This window comes from Epinephelus fuscoguttatus, linkage group LG24 (genome assembly GCF_011397635.1).
Source record: "Epinephelus fuscoguttatus linkage group LG24, E.fuscoguttatus.final_Chr_v1".
NCBI lineage: Eukaryota > Metazoa > Chordata > Actinopteri > Perciformes > Serranidae > Epinephelus > Epinephelus fuscoguttatus.
The window spans coordinates 204,683-220,602 of record NC_064775.1 but is presented as its reverse complement, the minus strand read 5'-3'; the positions used below and the strand labels follow the sequence as shown (position 1 = coordinate 220,602).

The 15,920-nt window shown below is 41.7% G+C and overlaps 2 protein-coding genes across 2 annotated transcripts; both read right to left on the bottom strand.

Moving 5' to 3' along the window:
• Window positions 1-132: 132 nt before the first annotated feature.
• On the bottom strand, window positions 133-7,598 carry f7 (coagulation factor VII). The gene is made up of 8 exons (XM_049570492.1): window positions 7,469-7,598; window positions 7,210-7,373; window positions 7,081-7,105; window positions 5,499-5,612; window positions 4,624-4,770; window positions 3,479-3,597; window positions 2,415-2,535; window positions 133-1,434 (listed from the first exon to the last, which is right to left on the bottom strand). The coding sequence occupies exons 1-8, from the start codon at window positions 7,527-7,529 to the stop codon at window positions 815-817; spliced, it is 1,371 nt and encodes a 456-aa protein (XP_049426449.1). The 5' UTR covers window positions 7,530-7,598; the 3' UTR covers window positions 133-814.
• Window positions 7,599-8,171: 573 nt separating this feature from the next.
• Window positions 8,172-15,019, bottom strand: f7l (coagulation factor VII, like). Its single transcript, XM_049570494.1, has 8 exons — window positions 14,916-15,019; window positions 12,921-13,087; window positions 12,430-12,454; window positions 10,489-10,602; window positions 10,274-10,414; window positions 9,995-10,089; window positions 9,601-9,721; window positions 8,172-8,936 (listed from the first exon to the last, which is right to left on the bottom strand). The coding sequence occupies exons 1-8, from the start codon at window positions 15,001-15,003 to the stop codon at window positions 8,389-8,391; spliced, it is 1,299 nt and encodes a 432-aa protein (XP_049426451.1). The 5' UTR covers window positions 15,004-15,019; the 3' UTR covers window positions 8,172-8,388.
• Between the last annotated feature and the right edge of the window lie 901 nt (window positions 15,020-15,920).

Genomic DNA, 15,920 nt, shown 5'->3' with positions numbered 1-15,920 from the left:
ACACCCACCAGGCCTCCCACCCTTCAACCACCAGGTCAGTAAACACATCTCCACTACTGACCTTTACCCAGGTCAGTGAACGCATCACCGCTGACCAGAAACAGAATTTCAGACACATAAACGTTCAGTTTATTGTCATCAAACAGAATCAGGACAGTTTTTACATTTCAGGGTCTGAAAACAACGTTTGTAATGTCGTCATATAATTAAAATATAATTTCAACAATAGTTTGGAGAGTTTGATGTTCGCAAACACCTGAACATGACGTCAATAAATTGTTCCATTACGCTCATGTTAGGAGACAATCACAGTAACTGTAAGATGCTCAGATGAAGGTCACTGAACGCCTCACAGCAGCCACAGTGTCACATTCAGAGTAAAGATGTGCATGATGTCACAGTTTCCTCATGGCGTCCCACAGGGATCAACACTGGGACCACTGTAGTTCTACATTTACAGGCTGATACTCCGTCACTGATCCACAGATATGCACAGGTATTAAAATATAAATGATCAATACTTATCAACTACATTTACTCAAGTACTGTACATGAGTACAGGTTTCATGTTACTTATACTCTAGTATTTACAACTATTGTATCCTTTTTTACTGCAACATGTTTATTTTACAGATTTAGATCATTGATACAAAATATAATCAACAATATTATTTATATAATATTATATTATTTACTGCAGTAGCAGAGTATTTGTACGGTGTGGTAGTTGTACTTTTATTTCAGATTATTATTTGTACTGTGAAGTATTTCTACTATAGTAAAAGATCTGCATATTAAAACCACAGAATGAATCTCAGGTCGTCAGGTTGTGTATCAAAGCCTCGGTGGCGTTCGGCGGCAGGTGCAGTGGCACATGAGTCGGCAGGTGTCGCGGCATTGCTGTTTGGTTGTGGATCCATTCCAGGTAGTTGGACACCCGGGTGTAGATGCCGTAGTTGCCCGGTCGGGCACAGCCCTTCCCCCAGCTGACAATCCCCAGCAGGAATGCCGTCTTCTTGTACTTCGTCACCAGGGGGCCACCGCTGTCGCCTTTACATGAGTCCTCTCGGCCCTCAATGTATCCGGCACAGAACATATTCTCGGTAAGCACCACGCCACTCTCCTCCAAGCACTGCTGCGTCCGGATCCGTGGGACCTGGAGCCTCCGCAGAATGTGCGAGGTGGGCCCGTTCTCACCCCGCCTTCCCCAGCCGCTCACTGTGTGTGTGCTGATGGCCCAGAGTTCACGCTCAGCCAGCGGGCGTGTTGGCAGGCAGGCCGGGACGGCATATGTCGTGTAGACGATGGGTGACACCAGGCGGAGGAGGGCGATGTCGTTGTCTGCGGTCCTCTTGACATAGTTCTCATGCATGATGATCTCAGCAACCTGGAGGTGCTGCTCCGTGCCTTCATTCACCTCTGTGTTGTGCTCCCCTGCCGGACAAACAGGAAGTTGAGTCAGATGACTTTTTAAAAGACAGGAGGAGTGTCTAACCACTATAGAGACAGAGCGCAACGTGTCATAATCTGAAAGCCATCCCCTTTGGGGAAACGAGGCCTGCTTTCCCCTCACACTTTCCACCTGCGATTCCAGCCTGTTGAGTTTTCCCTAAGTCCAAATGCCGAAAAGTTGCTCTGTGGTGGGCTGCACAGCCAATTAAAACCCAGAGCTTAGCTTTTATCAGCTCCCGGGCAGAAAAACAGAACCTTATAGAAGACAAAAGTGGATACAGGCAATAAAATGTGAGGCTTCAACAGGGAAGAAATTGTGGGATCCTGACTCTCGGTATGTCTATGTGAGCAGCAAACGCTTTGTCAAACCCTCCAAATGTATTTGTTAGAATAACAGTTAACTGCAGTTATGTAAGCTAAAGCACTGACAGTATGAATGCAACTTCTGTTATAACTGTGCCCCGCACTCTGCGATTCAAGCAGTCCATTCCAGTGGTCCGCTCTAGTCCATGTATCAATCTACCAGCATGTAGAGGCATGTCTCAAAACAACGTGTGCCGGTAGTAGGAGCAGGCTAACGGCTGAGCATGCCCAAATGTTCATCTTCTGAAAAAAACAATCTCCACATTATGTTTTTTTCCAAGAAGAGCAAGGTAAGGAGAAAGGACACTGAGGTAGACCGACAACATTAAGCTTATCAATATACCGTTACCTCTCTGGTAGGCATCGCGTGCTAAAATAATCCTTTGCCATCTTATTATTAGCTAATTTTTAGCTAGCTATAGTTAATAATTTTAGCTAGCTAGCTAGCAATTCAGTAATGGAGACTTGAAGGCGCGGCTGCGGAGGCAGAATGACAGCAAATGAGCGATGAAGCGGAGGGGAAAACGGGCCTTGTTTGCCCTTTGGGGGCGTGGCTTTCAGATTATGACACATTGCGCTCTGTCTCTATAGGCTGGTACCTGCGACCACCTTCAGGAACTGAGCGTCAGTGTCCTCCAGGCAGTGAGAAGCTGTGATGATCCATGTTGGTTGATAGATGACTCCTCCACAGAAACCTTTACCTTTGTACACCAGCAGCACCTGAAACACAACATGCAACGCGTGTTAGATTTTAGCCATGAAGACAGCGCCGCCAAACATACAGACATGCTTTATTAACCCAGTCATGTTTCCATCACTCTAAACTCTGATGTCAAATTCATCTAAAACAGAAACAACTGACTTATTTCTCTTGGAAATGTCAGCCTTTCTATCAGAATCTGGTTCAGGCAGAAGTCCAGAGATGTAGTTTCAGAACTTGCCTCAATGATTCGTCCTGATGACCAATGATCACCTCAACCCACCAGAGGAAAACATAAAGACACAAAAGGTGCTTCTCAAAGTTGAGGAAGAATCCTTCCTTGGTAGGACAGGTCCTTCCAAGTCAGGTCCTATAGAGGCAAGGAAAGACTCCTTCCTTAGAACAGGCTAGCGAGTGCCCAGGTCATTGAAGAGGCCCCGCCTTCAATTCAGGCAAATTGTGTGTTAAGAATTGTAGGTACATTATGCATGCTGAGGATACACACATGCATCCTTGGAAACCTCTGAAGGAAGGCCTCTGTCCTCGGTAGGATCTTTGACATTGGAACAGTCCTTCGAGGGGATTGGATGACGTAGCCTCCTTGAAATTCAGATGTTTAAGGATCTTTTCTTGACTCTGGGGAGGGTTAACCCCCAAAAGACTGTTCCAACATCAAGGATCCTTCCAATTCTACAGAGGACCGAGTCTGTCTTTCAGAGTACTCACAATTCTCTGTGAATAATTTGCCTGAATTGAAGGCGTGGCTTCTTCAGTGACAAACACCTGGGCACTTGCTGGCCTGTTCCAATGTGTGCTCACTGAACATTAGGAAGGAGTCTTGCCTAGTCTCTGTAGGACCTCATTTTGGAAGGACCCGTCCTATCAAGGAAGTGTCCTTGACTTTGAGAAGCGCTGACAGGCTGTACAGTAAACGGGTGAACTGTCCCTTTAACGTTAGCGTACCTGCCAGGGGCATTCACCTTTGGGGCACTCTGTCCCTCCAACGATTCGAGCTCGAGCGTCGAGCTGACCAGCTTTGTTTCCTGTGTCCAGGACGGGGACCATGCCGCACGCTATTGTCTCTGAAACAACAAAGAGAGATGTCTTTAATGTTAATTTTCTAATGAGCTATCCGTCCGTCCATCTGTCCATTGTGTGTCTCTGGACGCAGTGAGTCGATGGCTGAGGTCAGTGTGAGGTCGGTTTAGTTTACTGACAGTAAACAGATCTGTGGTCAGTCTAAAGGTCAGTTCAACAAACAGAGGGGGATTCACCGTCAGCTCTTTCTGACAGACAGACATCAGACCAGACGTTTTGTTTTATTAGATGAATTTGTTTTTCCATGATCCTGTTTAAATGACTGTAAAACTAGAAACAGCTTCAACATTTATTCTTCCTGCAGCAGAACGCTCAGACTTCTGTTTTCCACGTCATCATGTTGTACGGTCGTAATGACGTCACCACGCTACGTTAAGTGGGGTGCAAAAACACACAAAAATGCGGTGTTGCCACAGGAATAAAGGAAGAATCAATAAAAACATCTTTTCACGCTGCTCATAAAAATGATCATATTAAAAAACTAAATAACAAACAGAGTTCAAATAAATTACAATGTTCAGAAATATTTTGTTTATGTTTCTTCATTTAAAAATCTTTTGATCTTTTTATTTTGCATTAATATGTTTTGTCTTTTTACTTAACGAAATCTGATGAAGTTTTTCCATAAAGTTTTTTTTTCAGTATTTTTAAAAAGTTGTTCCATATATACACACACACACACATATATATGTGTGTGTGTGTGTGTGTGTGTGTGTGTATTTAAAAGTTTTTCCGTAAAGTTTTGTTCTCAATGTTTTGTAAATGTTTTTCTGTAAAGTATTTTCATTGTTGTCTATAGTCGTGTGGTAACGTTTTACATGCCTTAATTTCAATACTTATTCTGGTTCATTGACTTCCACCATCTTTGAGCTCAGGTCACACAGACTTTAGAGACAGGAAGTGTTTGAAGAAACTCCAGGAAGTGACATCACAATACACAGGAACACCACTATGGGTCCAGGATGAGTTTAAAGGGTTAATCAGAGTCAGAGTGAAATCAGCTGACTCACTGTCTGCCACACAGCTCTGACCGTCAACATCCAGGAAGTAACCTTCTGCACACGAGCAGTTCAGTCTTCGTCCTCCCTCGTCTTCATCACAGTAATGGCTGCAGCCTCCGTTCTCCAGCAGGCAGGTGTCAGCCGCCACTGTGAACTCTGAAAACAACACGCTTAAAATAAACAAACAAATAAATCAATCAATTTGGCACACACGTTCATGGTCAGGTGATGGATGAAAGTGTGAATGTTGACATCACAGTCAGATGATGGATGAATGTGTGAATTTTGACATCACGGTCAGGTGATGGGTGAACGTGTGAATTTTGACATCACAGTCAGATGATGGATGAAAGTGTGAATGTTGACATCACAGTCAGATGATGGATGAATGTGTGAATTTTGACATCACAGTCAGATGATGGATGAACGTGTGAATGTTGACATCACAGTCAGGTTTTATTGTTTATTGGATGGGGTCCATAAAGTACATAAAATATAACATAAATGATAACATCCAAGACATCAATACATACAGTCATACATTCCTAGCATAACTACACTTACAACAATAACAACAACAATAATACACATACATGTACACACACACACACACACACACACACACACACCAATTATATATGCATAATATCATAATATATTAATAACATTATAATTATACTAATACATTATAATAGAACTAATAATACCAAACATTAGTAATATATTTTCATCACAGTCAGATGATGGATGAATGTGTGAATTTTGACATCACAGTCAGATGATGGATGAACGTGTGAATTTTGACATCACAGTCAGATGATGGATGAATGTGTGAATTTTGACATCACAGTCAGGTGATGGGTGAACGTGTAAATGTTGCTCACCAAGCTCACAGTTGAGTCCACTGAACTGCGGCAGACAGAAGCAGGTGTAGGACGACCCCTGGGTGGAGCAGCTGCCTCCATTCACACAGGGGTCAGACTCACAACCGTTGGGGACTGAGGGACAGACACAAGATTGCCATGACCTTTGACCTTTGACCACCAGAATCTAATCAATTCATTTTGTTTGAGGAAACTCCCTTGAGGTGTTTTTGAGCTATCCCATTCACAAGAATGAGGCGAACCAGGTCACAGTGACCTTGATTTTGACCACCAAACGACCATCAGATTCCAGTCAGTTCATCCTTGACTGAAAGTGGATGTTTGTGCCAAATTTGAGAAAATTCCCTGAAAGCAACACAAAGTAGGATTGCTCTTTTTACCTCACATGCTCCCCCAACAGACAAAAACAGTATTGTCTGTTGCAACTGTTGCAAAAATCTTTCTGCACGTGCATTTGTTAACAAGCCAACGATACTGGTGAACTTCCTGAAGCTGGCCGTGTAATGCGCCATCATCGTGTCTTCAGAATGGGTAAAGCAGCCTCATAGCATTTTGTACATACATGATGAGGCATTGTTAGCCCTGATTAGCAGTTAGCTTAGCATGTCGATCATCATACTGGTGTCAGATATAAACAGTGGAACCACTGTTAGCCCTGATTAGCAGTTAGCTCAGCATTCTGTTGGATCATCATACTTGTGTTGGATCTAAATAGTGGAACCATTGTTAGCTTTCATCAGCAGTTAGCTTAGCATTATGTCAGATCATCATACTGGCATCTTATATAAACAATGGAACCTTCGATAGCCCTGATTAGCAGTTAGCTTAGCATTCTGTCTGATCATCATACTTGTGTCAGATATAAACAGTGGAACCATCATTAGCCCTGATTAGCAGTTAGCTTAGCATTCTGTCTGATCATCATACTTGTGTCAGATATAAACAGTGGAACCATCATTAGCCCTGATTAGCAGTTAGTTTAGCATTCTGTCAGATCATTATTCTGATGACAGATATAAACAGTGGATCCATCATTAGCCCTGATTAGCAGTTAGCTTAGCATTCTGTCAGATCATTATTCTGATGACAGATATAAACAGTGGAACTATCATTAGCCCTGATTAGCAATTAGCTTAGCATTCTGTCAGATCATTATTCTGATGACAGATATAAACAGTACAACCATTGTTAGCCCTGATTAGCAGTTAGCTTAGCATTATGTTAGATCATCATACTAGTCTCAGACATAAACAGTACAACCATTGTTAGCCCTGGTTAGCAGTTAGCTTAGCATTCTGTCGATCATTATACTGGTGTCAGAAATAAACACTGGAACCTTAATTAGCCCTGATTAGCAGTTAGCTTAGCATTCTGTCTGATCATCATACTTCTGTCAGATATAAACAGTGGAACCATCGTTAATTTTATATGCTTTATTAATCCCCCTGAGGGGAAATTCAATTTCAATTTTTTTCAAGTTTATAAAATTAAATTAAATTAAAATAAAATTAAATTAGTTATCTTTCATTAATAGTTAGCTTAGCATTCTGTCAGATACAGAATAAAATGATTGGACTCTTACGGTTGTAGGTTTTCCAGAACTCGTCCTGAGGAGACAGAAACATCAGACATCAGACATTAGATATTAGACATTAGACATCACACATTCATTCGGTGATGGTCGCAGGGTGGCGGGGTGACAGAGTCTGACCGTGGTCTCGGTATGTTCAAACACCTCTCGCGCCTCCTCGTACGTGCACTTCTCCTCCAGACACTCCCTCTTCAGGTCTCCCATCTGCAGCTCCTCCAGCCAGCCTGAGTTGTACCGTCGAGTCCGGACCAGGATGTCATGTGCTCGACGTGGATCCAGGAAGACTACCAACCAGAGGACGGACTGGGTCAGCACAGAGTACTTCAATTCTTCAGTCAGAGTAAAAATACTGGAGTACTGTAGTACTCTGCGTACTTACCTGACGCTGGCTGGCAGCTGGAGAAAATGAAGACAAAGGTGAAGAAGACTCTTAGCCACATCGTTGGAGTTCAGCAGACAGTCACTGCTCTGCTGCTGCTGCTGGTCGGACCGGACTTTGGACCTGGAGTTCCCCCATCCACCCTCGACCCTCCCCCGATCCGTCCCCACCTCCACCCTCCACCCTGAATCACATGGTCCCAGTGGAAATACCCGTCTGACTGAAGGTGAATCTGTTTCTCTGAAATGAATCAAACCAAGAACTGTTCCTGGTGTGACGTTCTCTGTAGAACTCTCTTCGGAACAAAACAAAGAACCTTTTCTCCTTAACGTTAAAAATGTTTTTTTTTACCTGCTTTCTTGATCCAGGTGTGTTTTTCTGACACCTAAATTACGTAACTTTACATTCATACAGTTCACCTACATGACTTCACTTTCCAAAAATTATCCTACATAACTTTACATTCCTAAACTGAATTTACGTAACTTTACGTTCATAAATTATCCTGTGTAACTTTACTTTCTAAAAATAAACCTACGCAACTTCACGTTCCCAAACCTTACCTACGTTGCTCTCCTAAACTGAACCTACTTAACATTTCTTTTCCAAACCTGAAAGTTATGTAGGTTAGATTTAGGAAACTGAAGTTACGTAGGTTAGGTAGGTTAGGTAACCAACAAATGAAAACATGACCACATTATCGTAAAATTTGACTTTGTCTTTATTTGTTTTACAAGAGCAAAGCGACAAACGAAGCATCAACATTATTAAAATAATCTGTCGTAACTCTCACTGTGAATCTGTGCAGACAAAAAATAAATTTATTTGTACACATTAAAAACACTCTTGTTGATGTTTGTTCTTGTACGATGACTTTATATGATGATCTCTGAGTCCGCCGTCTCGGTTTGGACTTGGTCTCAGATGGTGGACAGGATGTCTTCGATCCAGTCCAGGAAGTTGCTGACTCTGGTGTAGACTCCGTACATGTTCTCGTTGGCGCAGCCCTTCCCCCAGCTCACAACGCCTGTCAGGAACCAGGTCTTCTTGTAGCGCGTCACCAGCGGGCCGCCACTGTCGCCTTCACAGGCATCCTGGCCGCCAGACTTGAGCCCGGCGCAGAGCATGTTCCTGGTGATGTTGAGCTTGGTGTGGAGGCGGCACTCCTGCAGAGGAACCCTCGGCAGCTCCAGCCGCTGAAGGACTCCGGCGGCCGGACCGAACCGCGACAGGCGGCCCCAGCCGGACACGGTAGAGTGGCGGATGGTCGCCATTGTTCGGGTGAAGGTGCTGTTGCGGGCAGGGAGGCAGATGGGAACCACGTAGCGTCCCAGTTTGACGGGACGGTGAAGCTTCAACATGGCCAGGTCGCTGTCAGAGCTCGACTTATTGTAACCTTGGTGAATCAGCACTTTAACCACACGACGCTTCTGCTCGGACTTCTCCTCCTCGTTCAGGTCGTGTTCGCCTTCATGGAGACAGAATGTTAATTCGTTCATCTTTATTAGCAGAGAGATGTCTCACTAAGTCATTTATTGATTTTATTCCCTTAATCACAACCTAACTTTAGTTTGATGTCACAGTGGTTATCATCATTAGCATGTTAGCATGATGTCACCCAGGACCAACACATTTAATGCTAATGTCATCACTGCATGTCAAAATAAATTATTATATAAACAACTGCGATGGCACTTATGGGTAAAAAAAATTGCAACCATATTCGAAAGTTAGTGAACAATACGTAATTTAAATGTTGTATACTATCATGTTAGCAGTTTTCAGAATCTGTTAGAAAAACATTTGTGGTGAGCACGTTTCTTTTTGTCACGTTTTTTATTTTAAATGAGTGAACGTGTTCCTTTTTATTTTTAGTTTCTTGTGTTTCATTGAGTTGCAGTGCGTTCTGCGCTCTCAGCAACAAACAAAATTAACCTTTAATTTGAAAAAGTCAAAAACAGCAAGTAAAAAAGACGTAAATTATTGAGCCATAAAACAAAAAATCATCATTGCACAAAAAACAAACCCTCTTGACGACAGATTTTAAAGAGTTGAAAGCAGAGTTGTTAAAACTGATCGATGAGAATGTAAAGATGAAAAGAGGCGGAGCTGTATGGCAGCAGCATTCTTACCGACGGTGACGTTGAAGTCGGTGGCAGCTTTTCCCCAAACGCAGTGGGCGGCAGTTAAAACCCATCGATCTGACAGGACGATGGCGCCGCATGTGAAAACGTTACGTTCAGTCAGAAGAGCCTGAAAAGACAACGTAAGAGTATTTTAGGAACAAAGTAATCAAAGATTAGTCTGGAGTCCATTTTGTTTTTCAGTAACATTCGTACTACATCTCAAACACTTCGTCACACAGTTTAGAGTTCTTGAATATAACGTAGAGTAATAAACTTACAGTCTGTGTGTGTTGACGTTTGTCTCTTAGGAGGACATGTCAAACCTACATTAAACCATTTACTTGTCCAGAGAGACTGATAAATCTGTATTAACTCTGCCAGAGACAATGTGAGGACATACCTGCCATGGACAGTGTCCTTTGGGACACGTCTTCCCGTTAATGACTCGGGGGGTGAAAAACATCAAAGGTCGTCCACAGACCACCTCGTCTGGACCTGAGAGACCACAAACATTCACAGACTACACTGTACGTTTCAGACTACAACATCACTGAAGAAGACTTGTTTCCTGTCTGTTCAGAGTGGAGCTAACATATCGCTATAAGCTAATGTGTAGCTGTTAGCTAACGTGTAGCTGTGTCAAACTAGTCAATCGTTAAAAGTGTTAACGTGCTCTAACTTTGAGGCATGCAGCTGCTGGCGTCCAGATCCAGACGATATCCTCGAGCGCAGAAACACACGTGAGAACGATTTGGAAACTGTCTGCAGAAATGTTCACATCCTCCATTTCTGTAGCGACAGCCATGGTTGGTGGAACGGGCTGCGTAGAGAAGAAAAACTTTATTCGCCAGGACTCCTTTGACGACAGTCACAAATATTTGTACAAACGTGTACCTTTGTCACAGTTGTATCCATGGAAACCAGGTGCACATTTGCAGACGTAGGTGTCGATGAGGCGAGTACAGGTGGCTCCGTTCTTACAGGGAGACGACTGGCAGTGATCCGGTGCTGCAAACAGGAAGTCCCAGAAAGGAACAGTTCACCCAATAACAGCATGAATGGTACGTTGGGTCATGGTTAACCTTGACTTTTAGATGTGTCCTTAAAGGAACAGTTCACCCAAAAACAAAATGACCACAGTGCTCATGTCCCGAGGCTCTCAGTGATACCAGAGAAAGATTTCTATCGAGTGGCGTGATGGAGAGCGGGGCGCATATTTGATCCTGTCAGACGTTCATAATGAGCGTATGAATTTTTTAGTTAAGGCCAAAAACATATGTTGTGAAGTCACAGTGACCTTTTACCTCTGGCTACCAAAATTTAATCGTTTTTGGACATTTGTGCCAAATTTGAGGAAATTACCTCACGAACAGGACGGACAACCAGAACACACAAACTCTCTGGCCACAACTGTCACCTTCGAGGAAGCATTAAAAAGTTTGGAAATCTGAACACAAAACATTTCCTGATTATTCTTCCATGAAGGAATTTGAAACAAAAATTTTAAACAAAAATCGTTTGTTGACACATTGATAAGTTCAACTTTATTTTCCAGGCGCTCCACTGTTCTTAACACTGCTACGTTGTGTTCATACCAAACACGATACGAATTTTTGCATCTAAATATTATCATGTTAGCAGTTTTCAGCATCTCTCGGAAAGACATTTGTGGTTAGCATGTTTATTTCAGTCAAGATTTATTTTAAACCAGTGAAAGCATTTCTTCTTATGCTCAGTTTCTTGTGTTTCATGAAGTTGCGGTGAGTTCTGCGCCGTCAGCCACAAAGAAATTAACATTTAATTTGATATTGTTTAGGATGACGACAAGTAGAAAAGACAGAAATTACCGAGCCTCTCCCAAAGAAATGTCTTTACTGCACACAAAAACCCCACGAATATTCGCAATGCATTACTTGCGATTGTTTGAATGCTAGAATATTTTGAATTGACTCAGTTTATACACGCATGTAATCGCGGAATCAATAAATGAACTTCTGCTGCCACGTCCTCAGCATCATACGCCCCCGAAGGATCTCAGTGCTGATTGGCTATCGCAGCACGAATTGGTTGCTGAAGTTCAGATATTTCAACTCTTAAGAATTTTTTATTTTATTTTATTTAACCTTTATTTAACCAGGTAAAAGACCCATTGAGATCGAGATCTCTTTTACAAGGGGGACTTGGCCAAGAGGTCAGCAGCCCACGTCACAATAAATAACAGACAGGCAATAAACAATATGCATATGATATAAAATTGCACTACATGCTTCATTCACGCCACTTAATTGACATATTTTCAGTCTTTCATATCGTGTCCATCGTGCAGCCTAGCAGGAATTCACATCAAATCGTTTCTTTATATTAACTTGACGTGTGATTCACTCGTAGAAATGATTTTATTCGCGCTTGGTGTGAACACGACATTCGATAGAAATGGCACCCCTTCTCCACCAACATGTGTTGGTGTTCCAGTTATGAAACCTGAGTTTGAACTGTTCAGAACATTTTGAACAAAAGTAGTTTGGATCAGAACCGTTATGTCCGTGACATCCGTTGAGCATCGTGCAACACACTCCGTTGATGACAAGTCCTTGATTGTAATGGTTCTGATCAAAAGTAGTGGAGGTGTCGGCTGTTTTTCTAGATAGCTCCAAGATCCTAAGAATCCTGAACAGAACCAATTCAAGAACCAGAGGTGATTTGGCCTCAGGAGGTTAGAAAATCATGTTGTTTTCGGGTGAACTGTTACTTTAAGGTCATAGTTTAATGTTGTTTTTGTTTTAGTCCGACACTAATCTGTCACGACTTTGATTTCAGGTATAGGAGGCGCAGTACCTGTGTAGATCTTCCAGAACGCCTCCTGACAACAGAACAAGAACACAAGTTAACATCGACAACACCAACAGAGACTGTGTGAGGTCAACATGAGGACGTAATGAAGACAACGTGAACATGAAAGGGTTTTTTTGGGAGTTTTTCCTGATCAGCTGTGAGGGTCATAAGGACAGAGGGATGTCGTATGCTATAAAGCCCTGTGAGGCAAACTGTGATTTGTGATATTGGGCTTTATAAATAAAACTGAACTGAACTGAACGTCAGGACAGCATGAGAACAATGTGAGGACAATATAAAGACACCAACAGAGACAACATGAGGACAACGTGAAGACAACGTGAGAAAAACGTGAGAATAGCATGAGAACAGCATGAGGACAACCTTGAAGACAACATGAGGACTGCGTGAGGACAACCTTGAAGACAATATGAGGACAACATGAGGACAGTGTGAGGACAGCGTGAGAAGCAGCAGGCGGCGTCTCCACTGACCAGCTGCTGAGGCATGGCGAAGATCTCCTTCGCCTCCTCGTAAGAACATTTCTCCTCCAGACACTCCCGTTCCAGGTCGCCTGTCCTCAGTTCCTCAAACAGGAAGTTGGCCCGACGGGTGCGATGCAGGACGCTGCTGGCCTCAGGTCTGCTCATAAACAGGTCTCCTTCATACACAAACACAGATGGTTCAGAAAGTTTGTACGTTGACCTGCGTGATGTGATCTGTGGGTTGTGATACCTGTTGTGGCCACCAGAGAGACTGTGCATCTGAATCAAGGTCAGCTCCATCTATTTACGATTAGTTTATTGTAAGAATTATTTTAATCATCAGTGAGTCGTTTTTCATTTGGTGGTTCTGAACATGGGAACTCATGTTCCACGCGACCTCTGATGATGTCACTTTGTCCTCTGGGATGTTACGACGGGGAATCTGATGTTTTATAATGAAACTATCGATCTAGAAAATCATTGGTAGTTTTTTTTGTTTTCACCAATGTTGTTAGCTAGTCGGCTAGGTATGCCTAATAATGTTCCCATTTTTACTTCTGATATTTTGTAGACCAAATGATTGAGAAAATCTTTAGATTTTGTTTGACATTTTTTCATAGATGTAGCTAGTTAACTAGCTTCTGCTAACAACAGACTGATTTTAATCTACAACTGTTTCTGATATTTTGTAGAACAAATTAACATTTAAGAAAATCATTCATTTTAGCTAGCATCTGCTAATCTAAAATTGTTTTAAAAGTTTAATCAATGAAATAATTTATTGAGCTCTGATTATTTAACAGTTCTTCAGACACCAGACTGATTGAAGTCTAAAAATGTTTCTGAAGTTTGATCATTAGTTGTTGTTGCTACTTTTCATAACAATAATAATAATAATAATAATAATAGTAATAATACATTTTATTTAAAGGCGCCTTTCAAGGCACTCAAGGTCCCCTTACAGAACAAGTTAAAAAAGGGCTAATAGCTAGCTAACTAATGAGTTTTTTTTCCAACACTAAACTGAATTAAATCTAGAGCTGTGTCTTAAGTTTACTCGACCCCAATGATTAACAGATTAATGGAGAAAATAATCACCTTTTTTCACAGATGTACATAGCTAGCTAAGATGTTACTATTTTTACTTCTGGTAACAAAGCTCTAATTATTTGAGTGTATTTCCAACACCAGATCAACTGTATTTTGTATATCAAATGATTCAAAGAATTATTGTGAAAGTAATCACTTTTTCACAATTGCAAACTAGCTATGCCTGGTGATGTTCCTGTTTTTACTTCTGCTACATGTTTTTGTTGCTGATCTTTATAGATGCAGTGAGCTAATGTCTGCTAATCTAAAAGTGTTTCTTAAGTTTGATCAACCAAATGATTTTCTGAGAAAGCCCATTATTAGTCTTTTGGTTAGGTGAGTTGTTATTTTTTTTCAGATGTTTATACAGATGTAGCTACGTAGCTAGTTAGCTTCGTCTAACAGAGCTCTGATTCTTCAACTGTTTTTCCAACACTAGACTGTTTTAAATCTAAAATTGTTTCTCACATTTAATTAATCAAATGATTCATTGAGAAAATTATCGTTAGTTTTTTGTTGTTGAATAGCTGTAGCTAGGTAACTAGCTATTTTCTGCAAGCTCTCTCTCATTATTTAACGTTAATGTGAGACGTAGACGGCGATTCATAAGTTTCGAGTGAGTTTCAGCTTTACTTATGCTGAGCTAACAATAGTGCTAATACTAGGACATTTAAGCTAAACAAAAACAATGACAATGTATGTTTTATATGACCTTTTTTTTTTAAAGGAAACACAAAATACATAATAATTTATGAGAGCTAACATGCTAACGTAACTCTAGCATGCTAACGTTTGGCTGGCTGATCAGAGACCCCCTCAGAGGAGAGAACAACCGTATGTCTGATTTTACTACATGGATGAAACCTGAAGAAGAAGATGAAGATGATGAAGAAGACGACGAAGGAGAGGACTGACCTCCAGGAAGCCCAGTGCATGCTGGGATAGAAGCGATGAGGAGTCGTACGAAGAAGAGTCGCCTCGTTTCTCTGCTGACAGACGCCATGTTTGTTCTGAACTGATCAAAGGTCAGAAACACACACACACACACACACACACACACACACACCTCTGTTTGAACACACATCAACACACTGACCACAGTGACCACAGCACTGTTCCTATAATTTTAATCATGTTCTCATGTTCTGATCATGTTCTCGTGTTCTTCTAACTTTCATGTGGACACAAACACAATGTTTGAGTTATTTCTCATGTTTTTGACATCTGATACATTCAAACAGTCGGGTAGTGGAGGGTTTACAGACTATACAGGGTTAACCAAGTATACGGGGTTTACAGGGTTTACAGGGTATCCAGGGTATACAGGGTTTACAGAGTATATGAGATACAGAGTTTACAGGGTATACAGGGTTTACAGAGTATATGAGATACAGAGTTTACAGGGTATACAGGGTTTACAGGGTATCCAGGGTATACAGGGTTTACAGAGTATATGAGATACAGAGTTTACAGGGTATACACGGTTTACAGGGTTTACAGAGTATATGAGATACAGAGTTTACAGGGTATACAGGGTTTACAGGGTATCCAGGGTATACAGGGTTTACAGAGTATATGAGATACAGAGTTTACAGGGTATACACGGTTTACAGGGTATACAGGGTTTATAGGGTATACAGGGTATACAGGGTTTACACGGTTTACAGGGTATACAGGGTTTACAGGGTATACAGGGTATACAGGGTTTACAGGGTTTACAGGGTATACTGGGTATACAGGGTTTACAGGGTATATGAGATACAGAGTTTACAGGGTATACAGGGTTTACAGGGTATCCAGGGTTTACAGAGTATGTGAGATACAGAGTTTACAGGGTATACACGGTTTACAGGGTTTACAGGGTATACAGGGTATACAGGGTTTATAGGGTTTACAGGGTATACAGGGTTTACACGGTTT